The following is a 27,957-nucleotide window of genomic DNA, read 5'->3' on the forward strand; positions in this document are numbered from 1 at the left end:
AGCGCTATATAAATGCAGTCCATTTACCATTTACAATTAGTATAGCAGCACACAGGGTAAGAAGCACACAGAGTATCAAAAGTGAAAGGAAAAAGGAAAAAAAAAGTTTGCAAATATAAATAAGCTACAATGAAAAATAAAAAATGTATGGACTTGATTCGCATGGCAAATCTGTCTGGATGAGGTATTTCTCAAAAACTGGGTGACCTTGTGAGAAGGAGACGAGTGAGGGGAACCATGAAGACAGCCACAGCCACTCCTTTTTGAAGTGAAGTTATGCACAATGGTGAAATAATGCGGAACGTGTGCATTCAGCATTCACCAGCCAACATATAGTATCAGCAAAACCACGCAGGCAGCTTACAGGTCTGACATCGTCTGAGTCCTGAGAGGGTATGAAGTGTAATGGCTCCTTAAGTGAGCATCTTTCACGTGTTATTACTGTGAATGTTAAAGGTCAGGTGCCTCGGTAACAGCCGTGTCTCATTCATAAAACGCCCAGCGGGGCTGATGGTTGCCGTGGTAAACCAGTGATGTCATGCTGGTTTTCTTAGCTTACAGTTATGAGCTTCACCTGGAATGGACATCTGTACTCAAAGATATATTTGACATGTGTCCAGCTGTAACACAGTACAAATAATAGTAATTTAATTTAGAGCCATTACTTTCCTCTAAGCAGTTTGTTTTTTGTTTTTTTCTAGGCAAAGACAACATTGCCCATTCATGTCAGAGTCCATTTAGCGGGCGAGTGAAGTTGAGAAGAAATTCGAAAAACTTTCTGTAAAACCTTAAAAAAAAAAAAAAAAAAAAAAAAAAAAAAAAAAAAAAAGCAGCCAAAAATCCAAAATGTCAGTGTGTTCCTTTAAGGCAGCCTGGCTGAAGCTCAGTCCTGCTGTAGCAACCAAATCCTGGCTCTCTTGACGCCACACAGCTCTGATTAATGGTAGAGGCTGCGGGTGGGTGGTAGTCATGGATCTGCCCATTACCACACTGCAACATCGCAAATGGCTTCAATTACTGTGGAGTGTGCTGAGCTGGCAGTCGGGGCTCTAGGAGGCAAGATGAGCAGCGTGCATCATCCAGCAGCTAGTTCCACTGCGAGCCATTCATGCACACTACGTGAACGCCATGTGCATCCTCTCTTCTTTAATTTACCGAAAAAAAAAAAATGCAGGGGAGAACGAGCACCATTTTTCATCTTCAACTTTTTTAGTTCTCAGCCGACAATATTGATACCGTTTGCTCGTATTTGTCACATTCTGAACTGTTGAAGTTCCAGAAAGACACAGAGGGCTGCATGTGTGAACAGGACTGGTACAAACTTCTGTGTCGGCTGAAACAACACCACTCGGCCTCTCTCAAGACCTCGGCGTTTCTCTCGCCGACATTGTAACAGTGTTTGCCTTGACAAACTGACTGCATGCATGGCACTAAACAGTAGCAGGACAAACTGAGGGCTTGCCAAGTGGCTGACAAGTATCACGAGGGCCTGCACGCCCACACGTGCCCCCCACCCTGGCACAGGGGCAGCCCTCAATCAGGGACAGCCTTCCTGAGCCAGAGAGAGGGGGATTCCCTCTGATCACGCCTTTGTGCCTGGTGCCAAGACAAAACCCGGCTGTAGTTCCACGTTTAACAAACCAGCTGTCTCAATCAGTTCAATGACCTACATTCATAACCTTAACACAGGAGGCACCCGAGACTCCCACGGATCCACACCATAGTCCCGCTCCACCTCCCATTGTCCACCACTTTATTACCCGAGTGACGGTCAAAGATGAAAAGAAAAAAGATGACAAATTTGCAATAAAATTGAGTCAACGACTGTGTGGCTGGAAGTGGAAAATGATCATTAGGAGTCTCCCACCCACGACTAAATGTGTTCCATTTGCAAATCACATCAATTAATGTCATGGGCTATGAAAAATGCTCTTTGTGTCACAGCACATGGAGGGAGGACAGACGCTAATAAGTGAACATACTTAACGGAGGAGGTGGGGAGACGAGGGATTCCCTGTGTTCCTCTCGTGTGCGCAGGAATACCGCGCTCATGGCCATGTGCAGGCCAAAAATAATGCAGCAGGTATACAGTTGAATTCAGCCTTTTACTGAGAAAGAAAAAAGAAATCACGCTTTTTCTATTAATAAAGCACGGTTAACCAGTCTTAACGAGGTTTCATTTTTAATACGTCATACAGCATTTAATTCTATTGCCGTCTTTACAAGGGCACTTATCCTCTCCAGGACTGACCCATCAATGGAAACATTTGACTGTCTGAGAGTGAATTTCTTAATTTAATTTCTGTTGAATAGAGAGAACAGTTTGAGAGACGGAGAAAGGAAGTGTTGTAGCGGGAGTTAAATCATCAAGTAGATTTAGGATGGGTGGAACCCCTCAGTTCAATCAACTGTTAGAGCATCTCCAGCTTATGATGCACAAATATCATTAAAATACTCCAAACAGCAGGTTATTATTCATGTTATTTCTTCATCTTAACTACTTTTGACACCATATATACCTGATCAACACACTAAGAGTTCATTTCATCCTCCCCAAAGGTGAGCTGGGATGAACAAAGTACTTTCCCCCCCGTACTTGTGTTTTCAACATCAAACACACTTCAGCGTAATGTGCCCAGACTGTTTGCCGACAATCGCTGTCAAAACTTCAAACGGAGAAGACTGGCAGCTCCGCTCGTTTCAGACCGCCCCGATCTTTGCTCAAATCACCATCTGTGACCAGAATAAAACTGACAGGCAGACACGCCTCCTGTGCGGTATCACACTCCTAACGTCGCCCACTTCAGGATGAGGGGAAAAAAAAAATGAAGCTGAAAGTACAAACTTGAAACTGTGGGTCAAAAGTACAAACTTGAATCTGTGGGTCAAACAAGAGGCCAAACTACAGGATTACAGTTGATAACTAGACTTGCAATCCCAGGTAAGGTGAATGCACATGTGGTTGCACACACTCGTGCAGGTGTGCGTGGGAATGAGAATAATTGCGCTGACCCTGCAGGGCATCAACACAGCTCCAGGCACCTTCGCTGACCTCATTAAAACCAACATCGTCAAGTTCCAAGCGTTTGGAGAAAATGAGCTGGTAAAACCAAGTGGAAACGACTGAATCCTCTCAAGTGCTTGTTTCTGAAATGTGCTCGGCAACGAAAAATATGCTCCTGCTAGCTAAAGGTGAGATATTTGGTATTCTGACTTTTCCAATATTGCAATGTTGCATCGTGTTACAGCATGAGTGTGAAACTGTTGGAAGCATTCTGGTTTGACTCTAAATGTGTTGTACATCATCGCATGCACTGCACTACAGATCGGCCTTGAGCTCTGGGTGGCAACCACTCAAGCTGACACTCAGTTCATCCCCACCTACTGAAATTAGGCATCTATCTGTTGCAATCAGGTGAAATGTGGACACCCCCTTGGCCTGGTCAATACTGGAGCAGCAGAATTCTGTGTAACATGCACAAACACACTAATCGGGTCAAAATCCTCCATAATGCACGCCTCTGTGTGCTTCAACTCAGTCTTCCCAACTAATTGTTGACACAAAGTCATTCTAGCAGTCCCTAGGGATCCTCTGAAGAGACCCAGTACCAAAGACATCCAGTTGTCACCTTAGGTCACTGGTTAGCGTCCAAATCTCTCAAAAATACAGTATGACAGAAAGCACAAGGACCACAACAACATGAACCTTCTTTCTCCTACAAAATTATCAGCATCACCAAACACCTTTGTCCATCAACGTCATGACTCCATAAACTCTTCCTAGGCATCTCTCGATCTTAAAGGCAGAGGATCCAGAGACACGAATAACACCGCTGACGTAAGTAAATGTCTCAACACACTTGACAGTTCCACACAAAAGGTAGGGCATTATTATTATTATTATTTTTTTTTTTTTTACCAATTTTCACTTTAGTGATTGCTTTGCTTCACTTTACTTATTTTTGTTCTTTCCCAGGGTATTTGATGAAAAAGGAGCTGAACAAACGTTAACGACAGCTGAACTTCGCCTTGCCGACAGCACACAGCTCTAGTAGCCATATTCCCCAAAAATCTTTGAAAAACCACACTGAAAATGTGAGAGACTTTTCCACGCACAATAATTTTTTTCCATGCAGATAACTTCAAAACACAGAATATTCTAATATGATGCCTCCAATCACAATAAGAGTTGATGCTGTTTAAATCTAACAATTTAAAAGAAGGTCCTAAACACATGACATCAATTTTAGATGAAGATGACAAATTGAGCGCAAAATCTATGCACCTGTATCTTGACAAAATAAATTGATTGTAACAGAGTAATTAATTAGTAAATAAAATTTAGGATTATTTAGCCTAAAGCAATTCAAATTCAGGCCGAAACACCAACTCAAAATCAACATTTGGCATAAAGTTAATGCAAGAGGATATTTTGTTTGTTTGTTATTGCCTGTCAGATACCACACTGTTGGCCCCCGTGTTACTCGGCGTTCTATGATAGATGATACTGCAGAAGTCAACACGGCTATAAACACAAGATGCTGGTGAGTGGAAACGTTACCGCGCGACGTCAGCCCACTCAGGGAAATCTCCGTGTGTGGCGGCTGCTCAAACAACATGAACTGGTAACGATGAAAACCAGAATTCCGTGGTGGGGTTGGACGGGCATATTCTGGGTAAAGAAACAGAGTGATGGTGCGTTAGAAATTAGATGGACGGCTGAAAAGACACAGCTGCATGAATATCACAGTGATGCACTTATATGGATTGTAAATGCCACACTGCAAAAAAAATTGCACTGAGTACAATATTTTTATGGACAAATAGCACCCTAAAGTGATTTTAAGAGAGTGACTGTGTGTGCTATAACTACAGCAGCTCTCATTAGAGTGCATACAACCATCAAAGGCCAACAATATTACATACATGGATCCACAAACACCTTTGGAGATCAACGCAAACACACTACTGTGCATACATCTTATACAACTAGGGTTTCTCTATAAATCTTGTTTTGTTTTTTTTCTCCGTTAGTATTTCAGTAATAGACCAAATTTGAAATTTCTAAATGATAAACAAACAGGATAATAATCAATGAATTACAAATTGATCAACAAGATCTTGTCAAACTGAGAGAAAATTCATCCAAAATAATTTAATTTTAAAAATAAAGTGAAGTCACACCATTTACTTAACATTATGTGAATGATTTAATATTTTGCAGTTTTTATATAAACTATTGTTTTTGCAATCTTGCGGAATATTTTTGTGCATTACAGCCTCCAACTTTATTCAAAGCATCTGCATTAGTCTGTGTAACAGAACGGCTTTACTGTGCAACAACAAAGAAAGTAATCATTCCTGGAACCACATCTGGATCAATATATAGAGGAGCAGACTTCTCGACTTATAATGAGCAAATGTTTAATAAAAATCTAGCCATTTCTGACTACTCCTGTTAGACAAACATGCAAAAACATAAGTTCTAAACTGAATTAAAAAAACAAAACAAAAACAAACAAACTCACCAGTCAGAGTTCTGCCTTTTACCATTCCGTTCTTCAGGCTGCTGCCCTGTGAAGACACAGTTTGTCAGTCAAAGCTGGCAGGATTCATTTAAAGGTTAATTTGACACATTTAAAACAGTTCCTGAATAACATTCTATTAAAATTATAATAATAATAAAAAGGCAGTGAGCTGTTTATGACAAGCTTTTGACTGTGATGTGCTGGCCTGGCTTCTGTTCCAAATTTAGCTTCATTTAATTTCCCTATCAACTGCACCCGATGCTTACTTTGGCCAACTATTTATGCAGAGATAATAAACTGATATCTCACAATTATGAGATGCCATTTAAGCATAAGAACGTTTGAGAGTGGTTTCAGCACATCAAAGCTGGATATATGAATGAGCTGTGATATTAATATCTGCAAAACTCAGACAGTTCCTATTCAAATTAAACCAGTCAGTGGATTTTCAGGTAGCAGTTGCCCATATTATTAATTGTATATTAACTTCGTGTTGCCTAGGAACAGAAATCTTGCACCACAATGTTGAGCGAAGATTTTTTTTTTTCCCCTCTCATGAGCATTTTATACTGTATATTTTTCTGATTAAAACCCCCATTCCCTGGAAGCACACAGTCACACTGCAAACTGAACACAGAAATGTTTGTTTAATAGACTTGGCTGCTTCCTGCATCCGTGAGTGGGAGGAAAAGGACTAAATATGTTGTCTGTGAAAAGGCCCCAAACCCAACTGAAGTAGGCATGGAAGTCCCCATCACAGGCACCCAAAAAAAAAAAAAAAAAAAAATCTGCTCAGTGCCTACTCTTGTCCTTTTTCCTGCACGTGCAGGCGCCCACCACAGGATGACAGAGGTACTGTGTTACAGTACAGCGTATGCGGTGCAAAACAATAGATGGGGTTTTTAAACAGGTTTTTATCCCCAGGTTGTTTGAGCAGTTTCAGTCTGCAAGTCTGATAATAAGGTGGGGGGGGCACTTTACTGATGTATGCAAAAATTAAACTGTGTTACTATACAAAACGTGTGAACTGTGCAGCCCTCATCCCATCACATCTCTTAAGCTAGAGAAGGCCCCCGATTAGTGCTCGGCTAGGAGACCACTTGGGAACACCAGGGGTTGTTGTGTTTCATCAACAAAGTTGTGTCAGGAAGGGCATCCAGCATAAAACTTGCGCCATTTCCTCATTTGGATCTCTACCGGATCTGCTGTGGTGACCTCCAGCAACCGCAGCAAGTTGAAAGGAAAAAAAAATATTTCAGGCATGTGGACTTAATCAACTCTGAACATGATGAGAACAAAAATAATGGTACTTGATTATTTTGACATGAGAATAAGCAGTGCATTTTATTTCCATCAATTATGGCAATTTTTTTTTTTAATATACAGTGCATCCAGAAAGTACAGTATTCATGTCATGCCCGGCCCTGGGCGAGGCCTCACTCCTTATTTTGTCTGTCCCTGTGGCTCACCTCCTGCCCCAGCTTTGATGTATTAAGTGCTTGTTTACATCATGTGTTTATTCTGTTCTAGTTTTGCTTTGTCACTTTGTTTTTGTTACTTTTCTTACTTGAGCCATTGTCTAGTTCCATTCTACAACCCCAATTCAATGAAGTTGGGACGTTGTGTAAAATGTAAATAAAAACAGAATACAATGATTTGCAAATCCTACTCAACCTATATTCAATTGAATACACCACAAAGACAAGATATATAATGTTCAATCTGATACTCTATTGTTTTTGTGCAAATATTTGCTCATTTTGAAATAGATGCCTGTAACACATTTACAAAAAGCTGGGACAGTGGTATGTTTACCACTATGTTACATCACCCTTCCTTCTAACAACACTCAATAAGCATTTGAGAACTGAGGACATGAACTGTTGAAGCTTTGTAGGTGGAATTCTTTCCCATTCTTGCTTGATGTACGACTTCAGTTGTTCAACAGTCCGGGGTCTCCGTTGTCCTATTTTGCACTTCATAATGCATCACACATTTTCAAGGGGCGACAGGTCTGGACTGCAGGCAGACCAGTCTAGTACCTGCGCTCTTTTACTATGTAGCCACGCTGTTGTAACACGTGCAGAATGTGGCTTGGCATTGTCTTACTGAAATAAGCAGGGGCGTCCCTGAAAAAGACGTTGATTGGATGGCAGCATGTGTTGCTCCAAAACCTGGATGTACCTTTCAGCATTCATGGTGCCATCACAGATGTGTAAGTTGCCCATGCCATGGGCACTAACACACCCCCATACCATGACAGATGCTGTCTTTTCAACTTTGCGCTGGTAACAGTCTGGATGGTCTTTTCCTCTTTTGTCCGGAGGACACGACATCCATGATTTCCAAAAACAATTTGAAACATGGACTCATCAGACCACAGCACACTTTTCCACTTTGCATCTGTCCATTTCAAATGAGCTCAGGCCCAGAGAAGGCGGCGGCGTTTCTGGATGTTGTTGATGTATGGCTTTCACTTTGCATGGCAGAGTTTTAACTTGCACTTGTAGATGCAGCGATGAACTGTGTTAACTGACAATGGTTTTCTGAAGTGCTCCTGAGTCCACGCGGTAAGATCCTTTACACAATGATGTCAGTTTTTAATGGAGTGCCACCTGAGGGATCGACGGTCACGGGCATTCAATGTTGGTTTTTGGCCTTGCCGTTTACATGTAGAAAGTTCGCCAGATTCTCTGAATTTTCTGATTATACGAGGTCTGTTAGAAAAGTATCCGACCTTTTTATTTTTTTCAAAAACCTGATGGATTTGAATCACGTGTGCTTGCATGAGCCAACCTTGAACCTTCATGCGCATGAGTGAGTTTTTTCACGCCTGTCGATTGCGTCATTTGCTTGTAAGCAGCCTTTGTGTGAGGATGGGTGTAGTCTCTCGTCGTTTTTTCTTTGCAAGGAAAATGGTGGAATAACTGGAGCAGTGCGACTGCATCAAATTTTGCCAGAAACTGGACGACAGCCAGGTGGAAACCATTCGGATTATTCAGATGGCTTTCGGTGACGATCCTATGGGCATCACACAGATTAAGGAGCGGTACAACCGGTTTAAAGACGTCTGCACAACGGTGAAGAGCGCGCCGCGCTCCGGGCGGCCATCAACATGCTGAAATGACCAGATCATTTCCAACGTGAACGCTGTGGTGATGCGGGACCGTCGTGTGACTATCCGAGAAATTGCGGAAGAGGTGGACATCAGCACTTTTTCGGCACATTCCACTGTGACAGAAGATTTGGCCATGAAAAGAGTTGCAGTGAATTTCATGCCGATGGATTTGGCACGAAGCTGATGGCGAAGCAAAAGCGCCACCGTGTTGAATTCTCACAGGACATGCTGGACTCCGAAAAATGATGCCCACCTCTTCCACCATTCGGAAGATTCAGACGGCTTTCGGTGACTTTTCAGTCGTGTGACTATCCAAGAAATTGTGGAAGAGGTGGGCATGTCACAACATGTCCTGTGAGACTTCAACACGGTGGCGCTTTTGCTCCACCATCAGCTTCGTGCCGAAGCCATCGGCATGAATTTCGCTGCCACTCTTTTCATGGCCAAATCTTCTGTCACAGTGGAATGTGCCGAAAAAGTGCTGATGTCCACCTCTTCCGCCATTTCTCGGATAGTCACACGACGGTCCCGCATCACCACAGTGTTCACTTTGGAAATGATCTGGTTGTTTCAGCATGTTGATGGCCGACCAGAGCGTGGCTCGCTCTCCACCGTTGTGTAGATGTCTTTAAACCGGTTGTACTGCTCCTTAATGTGTGTGATGCCCATAGGATCGTCACCGAAAGCCGTCTGAATAATTCAAATGGTTTCCACCTGGCTGTCGCCCAGTTTCTGGCAAAATTTGATGCAGTCACGCTGCTCCAGTTGTTCCGCCATTTTCCTTGCAAAGAAAAAAACGACGAGAGACTACACCCATCCTCACACAAAGGCTGCTTACAAGCAAATGACGCAATCGACAGGCATGAAAAAACTCATGCATGCGCACGAAGGTTCAAGGTTGGCTCATGCAAGCACACGTGATTCAAATCCATCAGGTTTTTTAAAAAATAAAAAGGTCGGATACTTTTCTAACAGACCTCGTATTATGGACTGTATTTGATGGAATCCCTAAATTCCTTGCAATTGAACACTGAGAAACATTGTTCTTAAACTGTTGGACTATTTTTTTCATGCAGTTGTTCACAAAGTGGTAATCCTCGCCCCATCTTTGCTTGTGAACGGCTGAAACTTTTGGGGATGCTCCTTTTGTACCCAATCATGAGTGTCCTCAGTTCCCAGACACTTATTGAGTGTTGTTAGAAGGAAAGGTGATGTAACACAGTGGTAAACATACCACTGTCCCAGCTTTTTGAAACTTGTTGCAGGCATCCATGAGCAAATATTTGCACAAAAACAATAAAGTTCATCAGTTTGAACATTAAATATCTTGTCTTTGTGGTGTATTCAATTCAATATACGTTGAAGAGGATTTGCAAATCATTGTATTCTGTTTTTATTTACATTTTACACAACGCCCAAACATTGGAATTGGGGTTGTAGTTTTGTTCTGCTGGTTTGTGTTTGCTTTATTGATCATTGTTTATTTTGCTTTTCTCATTAGTGTTATCAGTTATGTTTTATGTCGGGTTTTGCTTTCTGTTTTCATGTAGTTTGTTTTTCTTATAGCTTGTTTACCACCTTGTTTTCCTAGTTTCATTTTGCTTAAATATTTATATTCCATTTTCAGTTCTCATTGTTCGTGCCCAGTTCTTGGTTATGTTATTCTGCCTTCAGTTTTTATTTTACTTTTGTTCATAGTTCTCCATTTCCCTCACACCCCTCCAAGTATGTTCCCACTCCACAGCACTGCACCTGCTATTATCTTTGTATCACACTCTGTGTTCTTGTTCACTCACACTCTTGGTACCTGCTCACGCATTTTTCTTTCCTACATCACTTCACTTTGTGCACTCTCTTCCTCCCTATCTTGCACTGTGTTTAGTCTTTGTTCAATGGCCACACCCCTTTCGAGATTGTTCCTGACATGCACCTTGTTAACGTCTGTCTTATTTAAACACCTCCCAACCACCGCTTCCCCGCCAGTTTGTTGTTGCTTCGTGCACACATCCCAGCCTTTGTATTTAGTTCTGATTTCTTGCCTTGCCGTGTTTTGCTCTGTATTCCTCGCACACGCCTTTTGCTTCATCCCTGACAACTGTGTTTGCTCGTGCCTCTGACCCCTGCCGTACCATGACTGCATTTATGCCTGATCGTGTTTGTACCTCTGCTCCGCTGCATGATTGCCTGTGCACCAAACCTAAGCCTGGAATAAAGACGAGGATTTCTTTTACACTTAAGCTTTGTTTGCGAGTCTGTATTGTGGGTCCTGCTGCTATGGTTGTTGGGCAGCCGCCCGCCTTGACAATTCACAGTGATTCACTTTTTCCACATTTTGTTATGTTACAGTTTTATTTCAAAATGGAGCACATTCATTTTTCCTCAAAGGTCTACTAACAACACCCCATAATGACAACATGGAAAAAATTTTAGATTTTTTTTTTAACAAATTTATTATAAATAAAAACTAAGAAGGTGATGGTCTAGCGGTTAAAGCGTTGGGCTTGAGACCGGAGGATCCTCGGTTCAAATCCCTGCCTGACCAGTAAATTATTAAGGGCCCTTGGGCAAGGTCTTTAATCCCCTAGTGCTCCCGGTGTGTAGTGAGTACCTTGTATGGCAGCACCCTCACACTGAGGTGAATGTGAGGCAGTGTGTAAAGCGCTCTGAGCGTCTGATGCAGATGGAAAAGCGCTATATAAATGCAGTCCATTTAATTTTACAATTTCACATGTACATAAGTATTCACACCCTTTGCTCAATACTCTGGCACCTTTGGCAGCAATTACAGCCTCACGTTTTCTTGAATACGATGCCACAAGCTTGGTGCACCTATCTTTGGGCAGTTTTGCCCATTCCTCTTTGCTGCACCTCTCAAGCTCTATCAGGTTGGATGGGAAGTGTCGGTGCACAGTCATTTTCAGATCTCTCCAGAGATGTTCAATAGGATTCAGGTCTGGGCTCTGGCTGAACCACTCAAGGACATTCACAGAGTTGTCTTGAAGTCACTCCTTTGATATCTTGGCTGTATGCTTAGGGTCATTGTCCTGCTGGAAGATTAACTGTCACCTCAGTCTGAGGTCAAGAGCACTCTGGAGCAGGTTTTCATCCAGGATGTCTCTGTACATTGCTGAATTCATCCTTCCCTCAATCCTGACTAGTCTCCCAGTTCCTGCTGCTGAAGAACATCCTCACAGCATGATGTTGCCACCACCATGCTTCACTGTAGGGATGGTGCCTGGTTTCCATCAAACATGATGCGGGACATTCACACCAAAGAGTTCAAGCTTTCTCTCATCAGATCAGGGAAGTTTGTTTCTGATGGTCTGAGAGTCCTTCAGGTGCCTTTTGGCAAACTCCACATGCTGCCATGTACCTTTTACTAAGGAATGGCTTTCATCTGGCCACTCAACCTAGTGCAGCACATAACTGAAAAAAACTTGCTCCACCAAATGTGGCACAAATACACCTTAGACATTACCCTTTCGAAAAGGCAAGGCACCCACCTGAATTCACAACAGGCAGCCAGGTAGGGGTCAACTGAAGAATTACACAGGGGTTAGAATTAAAAGATGCTCCAATCATATTGAAAACTATACCACATTATTTGTCTGATCACAGAGATTCCAAAAAAGGTATAGTTTGGACTATCTGTGGCTGAATGTTACGGGATAAAAACAACAAGAATGGTGACAAAGGCCAATTTCAGTTTGTACAGGGGTCAAAAGTTAAAGTTGCTCTAATTTTGGAAAAACGTAATGCAAATTATTGGTTGCATTGTAAAAAGGAGTAGTTTGCATCATGTGTCATCCTTATCATGTTAGTGTAACATATGTCCAGTGGTGGGCACTGGACATAATGTTGCACCTAATCCGCTAATTATCGAAGATAATGTTTTCATTATCGGATCAGCTTTTCAGATAACTTCGAAAATCATCATCGGACCAATTATCTTCGATAAATTTTGGTCTGATAATTTTTAAATCGCTAACAGATTTTTGCAGGTGAAGTAAATAAAGCTTTAACAGATAAAAACCTTTGTTAAATCTGATATCAAAGATTTTAGCACTTACCTATAAACAGAGGAGAGCTGGTTTAGGGAGAGAACGTATGGTTAAAATCTTAACCAAACTAATTTCGGACACGTTATTTAAATTAATGTCACTTCTGAAGTTTTATAACGTGAAAATATCAGCTATATGTTTTAGTTTTAAAGTACTGCAGTAATTCTGATGGTTTTAGTGTGGACATGGTCTGCTGCCCAGTGCATTATGGGTACAGCCACGACAGGAGAAATGCATTTGAGACGCTCTGATCAGGCGAATTAGTGCCTTATTTAAAATTAAAAGATATGTGTTACATTTTAACTTTGTACAAATGACAGAACTGACATTAATGGAGTTATTCTATCTGTATTAATTTTATTTATAAATCACAAACCATAAGGCAGCACTGCTTTATCTTCCAAGACCTCCGCCTCACGGTGATACTGCTATGGAGTAGAGAGTTGAGCTTCGCTGCTCCTCTTAACTGTGTCACTGCTGCAAGCTACGTAGTAAACAGGAGCTTCCAGCAGAGGGCAGGACGCTCAAAGACAGAAGTGCTGAGTCATTGTTTGGGTCTGTGATCGTCTTTGACGCTACCAGAAGCGATCGTCATGTTAAAACTCAAAATCAGCTTGATAGTAGTTGTAAGTGTACTGGAGACAATACTGAAAGTTATCAGTTAGCTGTAGCTTCCGATAAATTTTTGGGTGGTTTATCAGTTTAGCTTTATAAAAGATAACTTTTCAGTTAGCTGATTATCTGTTATTGAAGCTAGCTTTTTGTTAGCTGTGCCCACCACTGCATACATGTCGTAGGTCAACATTATTTAACCTTTACTTTACAGGCCAAGCACTCAGTCAGAACTATTCCATTTATTAACCCTGTTAACCAGAAATGTGCACCACCTTTTACCAAAAGTAATGTATAAAGAGTATTTGTGCCAAAACTGGTGATGCAAACAAAATTGTTTGCATCACCATTTGAAGGATTCCTCTGTAAATATTCTCTAATCTGCTCCACTAACAATACAGGCCTGATTGCTGGATTGCTGCAGAGATGGTTGTCCTTCAGGAAGGTTTTCCTATCTCCACAGAGGAATGCTTGAGCTCTGACAGTTTGACCATCGGGTTCAGTTTGACCATTGGGTTCTTGGTCACCTCCTTGACTAAGGCCCTTCTCCCGTGATTACTCAGTTTAGACGGGTGGCCAGCTCTAGGAAGACTTCTGATGGATACGAACATCTTCCATTTACGGATGATGTAGGCCACTGTGCTCATTGGGACTTTCAAAATAGTAGAAATGTTTCTGTGTCCTTCCTCAGATTTGTGCCTCAAGACCATCCTGTCTTGAAGGTCTACAGACAATTCCTTTGACTTCATGCTTGGTTTGTGCTCTGACATGCACTGTCAACAGTGGGACCTTATATGTAGACAGGTGTGTGTCTTTCTAAATCATGCCCTATCAACTGTATTTACCTCAGGTGGACTCCAATTAAGTTGTAGAAACATCTCAATGATGATCATTGGAAACAGGATGCACCTGAGCTCAGTTTTAATTTTCATGGCAAAGGATGTGAATACTTATATACATGTGATTTCTTAGATTTTTTTTTTTTAACTTTTAATAAATTTGCAAAAATCTTTAAAAACCTTTTATCAGATTGTCATTACAGGGTATTGTGTGTAGAATTTTGAAGAAAAAAAAAAAAAAGAATTTTATCCATTTTGGAATAAGGCTGTAACATAACAAAATGTGGAAAAGTAAAGTGCTGTGAATACTTTCCGGATCCACTGTACATAAGAAAAACACCTTTGAAACAGCTTTCATCAACAAGATAATTAGCAGTTCTCATTTGTGCATTTGGCAGCTGGATGCCATCAAACCGAGACACAGTTGAGGAGATGCAAGAAATATAAGCTACAATATAAGTGCTAGCTGTAGCAGCAGTCCATGTACAGTTTTTTTTTTTGTGTGCAATGATTTCTGCAGGTGCACCCAGAGTTTATGTGGAGGACACTGAATGGACAGGTCATTCACCCACAGACAGACCCCACAAGAGTTGCTGATTGACAGGGTGAGGACACAACGGGGCCAAGACATGAATGAGTGAGTTCAGACAGGTAGGTGAGTTTGGATGTGAATTTTCTGTATTTTACTGGGAGTCAGCACTGACAAATGAAGAGCGGTGTGACATGAGAAGACCAGGAGTGCTATAGCATCATCATCCAAAGATGACCAAATTTGTGTTTAATACAATGTAGCCTTTGTTCTTTGTTTGCTGGTTCAATCTCAACCAAAACAAATTTATGCAAAAACTGTCTGCCAGATCACAGAATGGCTGCAGCAGAAAAACTGAAGCATTAAAGGAATTGTAATCTTACAAACACAAAATGTGCATGAACACTGCCAGCATGTTGGGAGACACAATAACTGTATTAATTTCTGTCTACTAAAAAGATAACTTTGTCATGGCAAAGTGTTGTGCATGACCACATATAATCCTGAGTATTCGCGTGCACAACGCCGCTGTTTACACAGTCTGATCAAATTCAGTAGCTTGGTTTCAGCCATGAGCTTCTTCATCTGCTGATCAGTGAGAAAAAACGCTTTATTTAGAAAATATCCACAGTCCTGCAGCATCCAAACCCATTGCCATAGCAACAGGTAGTCAACATTTCTGCATGGAACATTTTCCCACATTTTAATGCTCAGTTCTCGCTCTCTCCATGACACCCTCTGCCCTTTTAATTTCATTACAATACACATAGTAAAAAAAAAAAACAGCAAATGAATGCAATATTGAAATTCAGCAAAAATAATAAAAGGGAACTCAATCATATTACAGCCACATACATTAATATTCACAGATATATATAAAAAAAAAATCTAAAATGAATCAGAATGATCGGCACTGCAGTTCTGAGGTCGTCTCTCTGACGCTGTGCTGCAGCTACGACAGGAAAGCGGTGAGGTCACTCAGTCTTGACGTGACGACTCACTCGCACTTGTTTGCAAGATGAATTCAAGTGGTGGGCGGCAACCTTCAGGGACCTTGTTGTGGCTCACAGAACGTGAATAATTTTGGCCATTACGTGACTGACAACCACTTGCTGTGTTAATTATATTTATTGAGAAAACACCGGCTGACTGTTGGACAGTCTCATTTTGTTTTAGGAGTATTTCATATAATTGAAAAGAAACTACTTCACTGATACTTTTGACTGGCTGTATGCTGTTACAATTTTATAAAATGAAATTTGGCTAATGCAATCCAAATCAATTAAATGATTTTGTCAACCCCACTCATAATATTTCAGAATGCTGTTGTCATAAATTTGGGATGTAAATACAGTTATGAGGTTCAGCCAGCTGCTCTTTGAACACAAAGCGCAGTGCAGGCCGCACAGGGCTTGTGTTTAGTCTCTAAATTAATCATGGGTACAGTGTGAGTTAAAGCATTCAGAGTGTCATTAGGAATCGTTTGTGCTTGACCTTGGTACGTTGCCCTTTAGAAGGTGGGCTCAGCGCATAAAGCGTCAAAGCACGACAACAGTTACGGGAGTAGATGTTACTGACCACAGCATTCTGCCTTCATCTCCCTACCTGCAGTCTCCTCCACATCCCATCATAATCACCCCACTGTCAGCCCCATTTTGGTGGTTACCCCTGTGGATCCAGAAAACTGGAGTAAAAACATGGTACAAACTCGAGCTATTAAAGTTTTGTATTTTTCTACTAGTTTAAACTTTTATTTCCTTGTTAAATGTTGTTTTCTATTCAATTTCACTGTAGTTTGATGAGCGATGATGAGCGCTCCCGTGTGTGGAAGCAGCGTAGACACATGCTGTGATCTGGCATATTTTAATGTTGCGGTTTAAGTCACCTTGACACTTGCATGAATTTGATCCCCACACTAGCACGCAATTCCTCATGCCAATTACATGGTATGTTTGAAAAGCCACCTTGACACTTGCACAAATTTGATCCCCTTCCTGGTTTACGACGAGTAAACTCTTCAAAAGTTATGCGTGCCAGAAATTAACATTTCAAAATTTTCTTTGCGCACTGGCATGCAGCCTCACACAGTTTTCAACGAGTTTACTCGTTGCGGAGATCAAATTCATGCACATGTCAAGGTGGCTTTACTCTGCACTTGACTTTAGAAAATGTTTTTGCTGGTCTGTGGCACAGTCACATTCTTCTGCTTCACGATAGCAATGCTCCAGCACTGTACTTGATCACATCTTATTTTAAGACCTTCGCCTCTCTCCATCTCTCTCCATCTGTACTAATCAGTTTCACTTCCTGATTCACTCTCTCCTCATTAAACTTCCTTTTGCTTTCATTTTCTTTGTTTATCCATTCCTCAAAGTGCTTCCTCCACTTTCTCAAGAAACTCTCCTTGCTTCTCAGCACATTTCCATCTGCAGGATTTATGACCATAACCTGCTGCACATCTTTTCTAGCTCTGAAGCTCTGTCTGTTCAATCAGTACTACAAGTCCTTTTCTCTTTCCTTAAACAGGGCTTCCACTTCCACAAAGTATCAATATGTAGAGCGGGTAAAATAAGAACTGAACACTTTTTCTCCGTAAATATTGTATATTTCTAAAGATGCTATTGACATGAAAGTTTTACCAAAAGTCAGTAACAGTCAAGGAATCAAAACAAATAGGTACAGAAATTAAGTTATATGAAATAAAATGGAATGACACAGGGAAAAAAGTATTGAAAATACTTAATGAAATTTAGTTAATACTTTGTATAAAAGCCTTTGTGGGTAATGGCAGCTTCAATATACCTCCTGTAGTGGAGAAACGAGTCACATGTATTGCTCAGGTGTGATTTTGGCCCATTCTTCCACACAAACAGCCTTCAAATCTTGAAGGTTCTGTGGACCTCATCTATGACCTCTGATCTTCAGTTGTTTTTATAGATTTTCTATTCAGGTGATTGGCTGGGCCATTCGAGCAGGTTTATTTTCATTCTCTGAGAGTTTCCTTGGCTATGTGTTTGAGATCATTATCTTACTGAAATGTCCACCCACATTTCATTTTCATTATCCTGGTAGATGGAAGCAATTTATTTATTTTTTAATCAAGAATGTCAGTACATTTTTCCATTCATCCTTCCTTCAATTACATAATGTTTGCCAGTGCCGTATGCTGAGAAACAGCCTCATACCATCATGTTCCCACCTCCAAACTTCACTGTTGGCATGGGGTTTTGGGGGTGATGTTCAGTGCCAGTTATGGTGTGTATTATGGCATCCAAAGAGTTAGATTTTGGTCTCATCTGCCTAGACTATATTCGCCCAGTATTTCACATGCTTGTCTAAATGTTGTGCATTAAACTTTAAATGAGCTAAGACATTCTTTTTATTCATCCATGGAGTCTTGCGCAGTGAGCGTACATACAGGCCATGGTGGCTGGGTATATTACTTACTGTCTTCTTTGAAACAATTGTGGGCAGCATGGTGACTTAATGATTAGCACTGTTGCCTCACAGCGAGAAGGTCACGGGTTCAATTCCTGCCTGTGACCTTTCTGTGTGGAGTTTGCATGTTCTTCCCGTGTTTGCGTGGGTTTCCTCTGGGTGCTCCGGTTTCCTCCTACATTCAAACACATACGGGTTGGTGGATTGTGATCTTTAAATTGTCCGTAGGTGTGCGAATGGGTGTGAGTGTGTTTGTTTTTCTGTATGTGGCCCTGTGACAGACTGGCGTCCTGTCCTGGGTGTACCCCACCTCGCACTCTATGACTGCTGGGATAGGCTCCAGCCCCCGCGACCCTTGATTGGACTAAGTGGTTGATGATGAATGTGAGTGCGTGTGAAACAATTGTACCTGCTAATTCCAGGTCTTTCTGAAACTCTCCACAAGTCGCCCTTGGCTCTTTGACAACACTTCTGATAATTCTTTTCACTCCTCTGTCAGAAATCTTGTGAGGAGCACCTGGTCATGGCCGGTTTATGGTGAATTATTATTTATTATGGTGCAACAGTGCTCACTGGAACACTTAGAGGTTTGGAAACCCTTCTGTAACCAATGCCATCAGTAAGTTTTGCAACAATAAGGCTGCAAAGCTCTTGAGAGAGCTTTTTGCTTTTACCCATCATGAGATGTTTCGTGTGTGGCCCCTTGGTAATGAGACACCTTTTTATAGGCCAAGAGATGGGACTGAACCAGCTGATATTAATTTGCAATTACTGATAGATTTCAGCTGGTGTGTGGCTTTCCGTGCATTTTTCACACCTCCCTTTCTTCAAGTGTTCAATACTTTTTCCTGTGTTATTTTACATTGTTACACATCCATCCATCCATTTTCTTCTGCTTTATCCGGAGTCGGGTCGCGGGGGCAGCAGCTCAAGCAAAACTGCCCAGACCTCCCGATCCACACACACCTCCCCCCAGCTCCTCCGGGGGAACCCCAAGGTGTTCCCAAGCCAGCCGAGAGATGTAGTCCCTCCAGCATGTCCTGGATCTTCCCTGGGGCCTCCTCCCAATGGGATGTGCCCGGAACACCTCTCCAGCGAGGCATCCAGGAGGCATCCGGAAAAGATGCCCGAGCCACCTCAACTGACACCTTTCGACGTGGAGGAGCAGCGGCTCGACTCCGAGCTCCTCCCGAGTGACCGAGCTCCTCACCCTATCTCTAAGGGAGCGCCCAGCCACCCTGCGGAGGAAACTCATCTCGGCCGCTTGTACTCATGATCTCGTTCTTTCGGTCATGAGCCAAATCTCATGACCATAGGTGAGGATCAGAATGTAGATCGATCGGTAAATCAAGAGCTTTGCCCCCCTACTCAGCTCTCTCTTCACCACGACGGTCCGATACAGTGACCGCATCACTGCAGATGCTGCACCGATCCGTCTATCGATCTCACGCTCCATCCGTCCCTCACTCGTGAACAAGACCCCGAGATACTTAAACTCCTCCACTTGAGGCAAGGACACGCCACCGACCTGAAGACGGCAAAGCACCTTTTTCCGGTCGAGAACCATTGCTTCGGATTTGGAGGTGCTGATTTTCATCCCAGACGCTTCACACTCTGCTGCAAACCGCCCCAGTGCACGCTGCAGGTCCTGATTTGACGAAGCCAACAGAACCACATTGTCCGCAAACAGCAGAGATGAGATTCTGTGGGTCCCAAACCAGACCCCCTCTACACCCTGGCTGCGCCTAGAAATTCTGTCCATAAAAATAATGAACAGAACCGGTGACAAAGGGCAGCCCTGGCGGAGGTCAACGTGCACTTGAAACAGGTTTGACTTACTACTGGCAATGCGAACCAAGCTCCTGCTGCGGTCATACAGGGACCAGATAGCCCTTAGCAAAGGACCCCGGACCCCGTACTCCCGGAGCACCCGCCACAGGGTGCCCCGAGGGACACGGTCGAACGCCTTCTACAGATCCAAAAAACATATGTGGACTGGTTGAGCAAACTCCCATAAACCCTCGAGCACCCGGTGGAGCGTGTAGAGCTGGTCCAGTGTGCCGCGACTAGGACGAAAACCACACTGCTCCTCCTGAAGCCAAGGTTCGACCATCGGTTGAATTGTCCTCTCCAGTACTCTGGAATAGACCTTACCGGGGAGGCTGAGGAGTGTGATCCCCCTATAGTTGGAACACACCCTCCGGTCCCCCTTCTTAAACAGAGGGACCACCACCCCGGTCTGCCAATCCAGAGACACTGTCCCCGATCGCCACGCGATGTTGCAGAGGCGTGTCAGCCAAGACAGTCCCACAGCATCCAGAGACTAAAGGTACTCGGGACAGATTTCATCCAACCCAGAAGTCTTGCCACCGAGGAGCTTTCTAGCCACCTTGGTGACTTCGGCCTGTGTAATGGATGAGTCCGCCTGAGTCCCCAGTCTCTGCTTCCTCCTCGGAAGACGTGACGATGGGATTGAGGAGCTCCTCGAAGTATTCCTTCCACCGCCCGACAACATCCCCAGTCAGGGTCAACAGCTCCCCACCCGCACCGTAAACAGTGCTGGTGGAGAGCTGCTTCTGCCTCCTGAGGCGTCGGATGTTTTGCCAGACTCTCTTCGAGGCTGACCGATAGTCCTCCTCCATGGCCTCCCTAAACTCCTCCCAGACCCAAGTTTTTGCCTCTGCGACCGCATGGGCTGTGGCACGTTTGGCCTGCCAGTACCTGTCAACTGCCTCCGGGGTCCCACCTACCAACAAAGATAAGTAGGACTCCTTCTTCAGCTTGACGGCATCCCTTACTTCCGGCGTCCACCACCAGGTTCGGGGACTGCCACCGCGACAGGCACCAGAGACCTTGTGACCACAGCTACGAGCGCCCGCATCGACAATGGAGGTGGAGAACATGGTCCACTCGGACTCCATGTCTCCAACCTCCCCCAGGATCTGGGAGAAGCTCTCCTGGAGGTGGGAGTTGAAGACCTCGCTGACAGAGGGTTCCGCCAGTCATTCTCAGCAGACCCTCACGATACGTTTGGGCCTGCCAGGTCTGACCGGCTTCCTCCCCTCCCAGCGGATCCAACTCACCACCAGTGGTGATCGGTCGACAGCTCTGCCCCTCTCTTCACTCGAGTGTCCGAGACACATGTTACACATAATTTAATAATTTTAATAATTTATATTATGGTTAAATTTTTTTTTTTTTGAATGTGTGGAGTACTTGAGTTGTTACCGACATCTGGTGAAAATTTCAATTCAATAGCACCTTTAGAAATATATTTGCTGAGAAAAATGGTGACGTGTTCAACAGTGCCCTGCCCATCCTGTAGTGGTAATGCCATTATGATGCAGTTACTACATCACTGTAGTGTAGCAAGACACCACACTGTCCTTGTCTAGACTTGACAGAATGTGAGTAAGAATGACCCCAAATTGTCACAATGTCACTACAAAATATAAAGAATATGGTATGATGCAGTATACAGTGAGGCAAATAAGTATTTGATACACTGTCAATTTTTCAAGTTTTCCACCTACAAAGAACAGAGAGGTCTGTAATTTTTATTATAGGTACACTTCAACTGTGAGAGACAGAATCTAAAAAAAAAAAAAAAAATCCAGAAAATCACACTGTATGATTTTTAACAATTAATTTGCATTTTATTGCATGAAATAAGTATTTGATACAATAGAAAAACAGACCTTAATATTGGGTACAGAAACCTTTGTTTGCACAATTACAGAGGTCAGGCGTTTCCTGTAGTTCTTGACCAAGTTTTCACACACTGCAGCAGGGATTTTGGGTCACTCCTCCATACAGATCTTCTCCAGATCTTTCAGCTTTCGAGTTTCAACTCCCTCCAAAGATTTTCTTTTGAGTTCAGGTCTGGAGACTGTCTAGGCCACTCCAGGACCTTGAAATGCTTCTTATGGAGCCCCTCCTTAAGCCCCATTTACACACAGACGGTAAGAGCTCCAGGAAGCGTCCCGGAAGAGTTTTTGGCCGTCTTAAGAATCACACACCGTTGTTAACGCCGGCACTAGGGGGCGTGGTTTAGTTCCGGCTTTACCGGGAATCGCTCCCGGAATTATTCGACATGTTGAATAATTCCGGGAGTGCTCCCAGAGAGCTCCCGTGATGACGAAGAATGGCGTGTGATACTTTATAATCGCCGTTTCATCCTGCCGCTTCCTGTAGTGCCGCAGTTCTCGTCGCGCCGCGATGACCAATCAGGGATTGAATATGTAGTGACGTGGAGATGTCTGGAGTTTGAAAATGTGAACATGTTCTGTATCTGGTAGCAGCCTGTGAGCAGGACTTATGTCTCTTTTGTCCTTTATTTTACAATCATGACAGAGTTTTTGGAGCGAGCAGCAGCACCACAGCAGCGTGGAGCGGAGGTTCTTTTAAATTTTATTTTACGTGCGTGCGCGCGCGAATCGTCCTGGAGATTATTTTACTTATTAGCTACACAGCTGTATAATGAAGGAAATGATGACTGGCTTCTAAACACAATTATGACAGAGTTTTTTGGGGGATAGAGCGAGCTGCAGCCCTGCAGCAAACAGCAGCCGGGAGTGAACTTTCTTTTTTTCTTTCTTTTTTATTTACGTGCGCGCACGAGCGAATCGTCTGTAGAGAATATTTTATTAATTAACTACACAGATGTATAATAAAACAAATGTGACTGGCTTCTAAACACAATTATGACAGAGTTTTTTGGGGGATAGATTCCTGTGTAGTTCTGAGCTTTCTCAGAATCATCCTGACCCTATGAGGCAAGAAATTGCATGGAGCCCCAGATCGAGGACAACTGACAGTCATCTTGTTTTTCTTCCATTTTCTAATAATGACGCCAACAGTTGTTGCCTTCACACCAAGCTGCTTGCCTATTGTCCTTTAGCCCATCCCAGCCTTGTGCAGGTCTACAATTTTGTCCCTGGTGTCCTTAGACAGCTCTTTGGTCTTGGCCATGGTGAATAGGTTGGAGCGTGATTGACTGAGTGTGTGGAGACATGTCTTTTATACCTAACATCGAGTGAGGCCGAAGGCTGAAAATGAAGTTCGGATGATGACAATAAATAAATAAATAAATAAATAAAAATAAATCCAATCGGCCATCAGCCTTGTCCACCATGAAGACCCCTAAGAACCCACCAGTGCTGTCATTTTCAATGGTCACATGCCATCTGCTTCATCTGCCACAAGGACCCGGTTGCGGAGACGTCACTTCCGATTTGCTTCCTTGTAAGATTGTGGAATGTCATTTCCGGTTTGTTTCTGCAACTCGCCCACCTTAACGACCCCTAGAAGTGAAGGTCACATGATGTGATCTAAAATAGCATGAGGGAAGAATCGATTCAGCAGCGACAAAATATAAATAAATAAATAAATAAAAAATCAGTCCTGGAATGTCACTTCCGGTTTGCTGCCACATCAGGTTAGTGTCCGCCTCATCCACCCAAAGCACCCCTAGAAGCGAATTTCACATGATGTGATCTAAAATAGTGTGGGGATGAATTGATTTGGCAGTGGCAAAAACCAAACAAACAAACAAAAAAAAGATTTGTTTGCAACGTCACTTCTGGTTTGCTTCAGTATCCGCCTTGACTGAGATGAAGACCCTGTTGTGGCTACATCATTTCTGGCTTGCTTCCGCGTTAGATCAATCTCCTGCATTGCTAAAATCTCACAGATGGAGTGCCAGATGTTCGACTGAGTCAACAGACTGAAAATGCATCTCAGATTTCAAAGTAAGTAGTGCATAGTGCCCAAACAATTTAAATTTAAGAAAAAACAAACAACAAAAAAATTCAGCTGGCTGTTAATGCCTAGTGGTGCTGTGACATGTTTTGTTTTTATTTGCAGTTTTAACGTTATTGTATGTGTTTTATTTTGTGAATCTTTGATTTGCGAGAGGAAAATAAAGAAAAATGCTTAAAAAGGCAGGGGGCCTGGGAAGAAGCTGAAGGGTTTTAGCCATGCTCATGCTCTCCAGAACCATTGTACTGAAAAAAGTCTACAGGACCTAAATGACATGGTCATTAATGTCGGCGACATGAAGCATATTATTTTCATGAATACCTTTAATAAACCCATATGTATGTATCATTGAAGCTACAATAGTGTATCATTAACAAATTGTGTCAGTCTATTTAAAAAATCTTCATCTTGAGACCTTCATACACCAAAGCAATTGTGAACTACGTGTATCGCAGACAATCGACATGAAATTTTTACATCAACCGACATCAATGTTCGGTCCAAGGCTTTGCCTTAGTTATCAGTGATAGGAATAATGGCGTTACTAACGCCGTTACTTTTTTCAGTAAAGATTAATCTAACTAATTACTCTGACTGTCACTATAACGCCGTTACCACTACCGACACCCCGTTACTGCACGTTACTGAAGCCGCTCAATAATCTGTTTTTTTTTTTAACTTCATGCATACAGACACAGGACTCTCAGGCGCAAGTGTGTGTGTCTTGTCAGTGTGTGTGTGTGTGAGTGACAAAGGAGGGGAGGGTGAGATAACCGCCTAAGCAATGATGATTGGCTAAGGTATAGTAAGATTACGTCTTCAGCCAATCAGAGAAACTAGGTGGGTGGGTGTTTAGAGCGCATGCATAGTGGAGGGTGTTTACAACGCATAGCGAGAGATGGCGAGTGAGGGGGATTCAAGTGTGAAGACAGCGTTTGCCAGATGGAAATACAGACACTACTTTAACCACGTTGAGGTCAAAGGTAAAAATGTACACGTCGAGTGTACATCATGTCCCCGAGCAAAAACTTTGTCCACGTCTTGTGTAAGCAACTCCAACCTACTGAAACACCTGTCGACGGCTCACGCTTCCGCTAAACTAGTGGCCCAAGAAGACCAAGACACAGGTAGCAGGGCTGGTGTTAATGTGGGGTCCTCTAACAAAGGGCACGGTGAAGGACCCTCACTGTGTAAGCAGCAAAAGCTTGATTTTTGTGCTTCAGCTCCCCAAAAACTAACGCAGACAGAGCTCTATAACTTGATAGGGAGATATATTGTGGAGAACATGCTGCCGATGTCAACAGTGGAGTCAGACTCCTTCAGGGCTCTGATAGGGAAAATACCGAGAAAAGGAGGCGTCGGCCCGCCTTGTAGAAAGACATTTTCGAAATACATTGATGCCGAATATGTTAAAATGAATGCTGAGCTCAAAAAAAGAATTTGAACAGCTGGAATATTTGGCAACTACTGCAGACATATGGACTGCAGACAATAAAGCTACCTTGGCGTAACTGCACACTGGATACATCCACCAACAAACATGGAACGAAAAAAAGCTGCCCTGGCATGCCGACGGTTTAAGGGCCGTCATACACACGAGCGTATCGCCACAGAGCTTGACAACATCCACTCGTCATATGGCATTTCGCACAAAATAACAGCAACTGTCACTGACAATGGCTCAAATTTCATTAAGGCTTTTAAGAGGTATCAGTCAGTCGAGGAGGATGACTCTGGGGATGAGGAAGATGATGAGGTGACTTTTGTTGACATCAATCAATCAACTTTTTTCTTGTATAGCGCCAAATCACAACAAACAGTTGCCCCAAGGCGCTCCAAATGAATGATGTCTTGCAAAGCCGTGTTGATGAGGATGACGATGTGATTAATTTACCACCACACTACAGGTGTGCATCACACACACTGAACCTTGTGTCTTGTTCTGACATTGAGAAGTGGATTCTCTCCAGACCAGAGAAGGCAGTTTACAGGAGTGCAACTGCAAAATGCACAGCCTTGTGGAATAAGGCCAGCCGTTCTACAGTGGCTGCAGAGACTGTAGAGGATGTGGTTGCAAAGAAGCTGATAGTGCCTTGCAGTACCAGATGGAATTCTTTTTATGAAGCCTTAGCTAGGATCTGTGAGATTCCCATAGTCGATCTCAATACCATCTCATCCAAGTTCGGCTTGAAAGCAATCACAGAAAAAGAGCATCAGCTCCTGAAGGAATATTGCATTGCGATGAAGCCGCTGACAGTCGCCCTAGATATCCTCCAGGGAGAGGACAACTGCTACCACGGCATGCTGCTACCTACCCTGGAGACCTTGATGATGAAAACCCTTGAGCTGAAGAGTGGACTCCAAATACTTGTGGACCTTCCAGAGGCAATTGTCGAGGTAAGAACTACATTTCTGTCTAATACATCCATACGTTGCGAAAATGAATAATATAGAGTATATATTGTACTCATAATGTGTGTGTGTGTGTGTGTGTGTGTGTGTGTGTGTTTGTATAGACAGTCAGTCATATGTTCTTTGCTTTATGTCATTTCAGGCGATAAAAACAAGATTTACAGAGGTGCTGGAGAGCGACAGTGCTCTCCTGGCTGCTGTGACTCTGCCCAGGTTCAAGTTACGTTGGCTCGGAACACAAGAAAGAAAGGACAAGGCCAAAGCAGAGCTGCTGGCGGTATGTCGTGCAAGTCTAAGAAATGAAGACCAGCAAAAAGGTACAAGCACCACCACACCCACATGTACCAGCTCAACTGTTGAGGATGCGTTCTTCTCCTTTGATGATGAGGACGACACTTCTGCTACTGCGGAAAGTCAAGTCGCAGATTATTTGAAATCAGGAGCCCAAGGGATGGACTCACTTCATGGATTTCCTCTTATAAAGAGAATTTCCCTGAAGTATAATGCTGCCACTCCATCCAGTGCTCCAGTGGAGAGACTGTTTAGCCTGGGGAAGCTGGTCTTCACCCCAAAGAGGAATAGACTCTCTGACCTCAAATTTGAGAAGCTGCTTCTCCTACGATACAACCACTGGTTTAAGGGCTAAAATGTTGAGATGACTGGGTTGGGTAGATGGATGGAGAGAGGAATGCATGCATGTTTAGAGTTGGATTTAACAAATGCATGAACATTTTCAGTTCAATTTAAAAAGCACTCCTGTTAAGCTATTTACTTTCTTTAAGAAACAAAATTGAAGCACTTTACGTCCATCTGTTGGCTATAGTTGTGTACTAATTCTGGTTAAGTTAGAGTTGCAGTAAATGAAAACCTTTGTGCAGGTCTTTGCTGTTGGTGAGACGACTGGGTTGGCTGGTTGGATAAATGATTGCATACATGCAAGATGAATGAATGCATGTTATGGACTTTAAGTTGGATTTAACAAATCCATATACATTTTTCAATTCAGTTTAAATGAGCCTCTGTTAAATTGTGTACTTTCTTTTTAAAAACATATTTTGAGAACTGTATGTCCATCCGTTGTCTATAGTTTGCGTTGAGTTGCAATAAATGCAAAGCTCTGTGAATGTACTTGTCTTTGCTGTCCTGCTCTCTATGCATCTGGCTTATGAAACACACTCTGAGAAGGGGGGGGCTAAGAGGCGAGTAACGCAATAGTTACTTTTAGTGGTAACTAGTTACTTTTATAGTGGAGTAACTCAGTTAGTAACTCAGTTACTTTTTGGGAGAAGTAACTAGTAACTATAACTAATTACTTTTTCAAAGTAACGTGCCCAACACTGTTAGTTATACGTACTACAGGTAATGAGTTCAAACAGGTGCAATTAATGCAGGTCAAGAGTGCAGAATAGGAGGGCTTCTTAAAGAAAAACAAATAGGTCTGTGAGAGGCAGAATTCTTGCTGGTTGGTAGGGGATCAAATACTTATTTCCTGCAATAAAATGCAAATTCATTATTTAAAAATCGTACAATGTGATTTTCTGAATTTTTTTTTTTTATTCTGTCTCTCACAGTTGAAGTGTACCTATGATAAAAATGACAGACCTCTCCATTCTTTGTCGGTGGGAAAAAGTTGCAAAATTGACAGTGGATCAAATACTTA

At 42.8% G+C, this 27,957-nt stretch overlaps 1 protein-coding gene and 1 long non-coding RNA gene across 4 annotated transcripts in view; both read right to left on the reverse strand.

Annotated features, from left to right (window-relative positions):
• Nucleotides 1-27,957, reverse strand: part of LOC117510309 (phosphatidylethanolamine-binding protein 4) — a 126,623-nt gene that overhangs the window by 31,687 nt on the left and 66,979 nt on the right. For 2 of the 3 annotated variants that reach the window (XM_034169985.1, XM_034169986.1), the window contains exons 2-3: nucleotides 5,529-5,574; nucleotides 4,562-4,672 (exon numbers count right to left, since the gene is read on the reverse strand). In XM_034169985.1, the coding sequence (XP_034025876.1) occupies nucleotides 4,562-4,672; nucleotides 5,529-5,574 (157 nt within the window). Of the gene's footprint in view, nucleotides 1-4,386; nucleotides 4,390-4,556; nucleotides 4,673-5,528; nucleotides 5,575-27,957 lie in introns of all 3 variants that reach the window. The other variant, XM_034169987.1, reaches the window with a different exon arrangement.
• LOC117510311 lies at nucleotides 8,444-27,637 on the reverse strand. The gene is made up of 3 exons (XR_004560671.1): nucleotides 27,199-27,637; nucleotides 8,872-8,879; nucleotides 8,444-8,455 (listed from the first exon to the last, which is right to left on the reverse strand). It is a non-coding gene; the product is annotated as an uncharacterized LOC117510311 (long non-coding RNA).

Source organism: Thalassophryne amazonica, chromosome 5, assembly GCF_902500255.1.
Source record: "Thalassophryne amazonica chromosome 5, fThaAma1.1, whole genome shotgun sequence".
Classification (NCBI taxonomy): Eukaryota; Metazoa; Chordata; class Actinopteri; order Batrachoidiformes; family Batrachoididae; genus Thalassophryne; species Thalassophryne amazonica.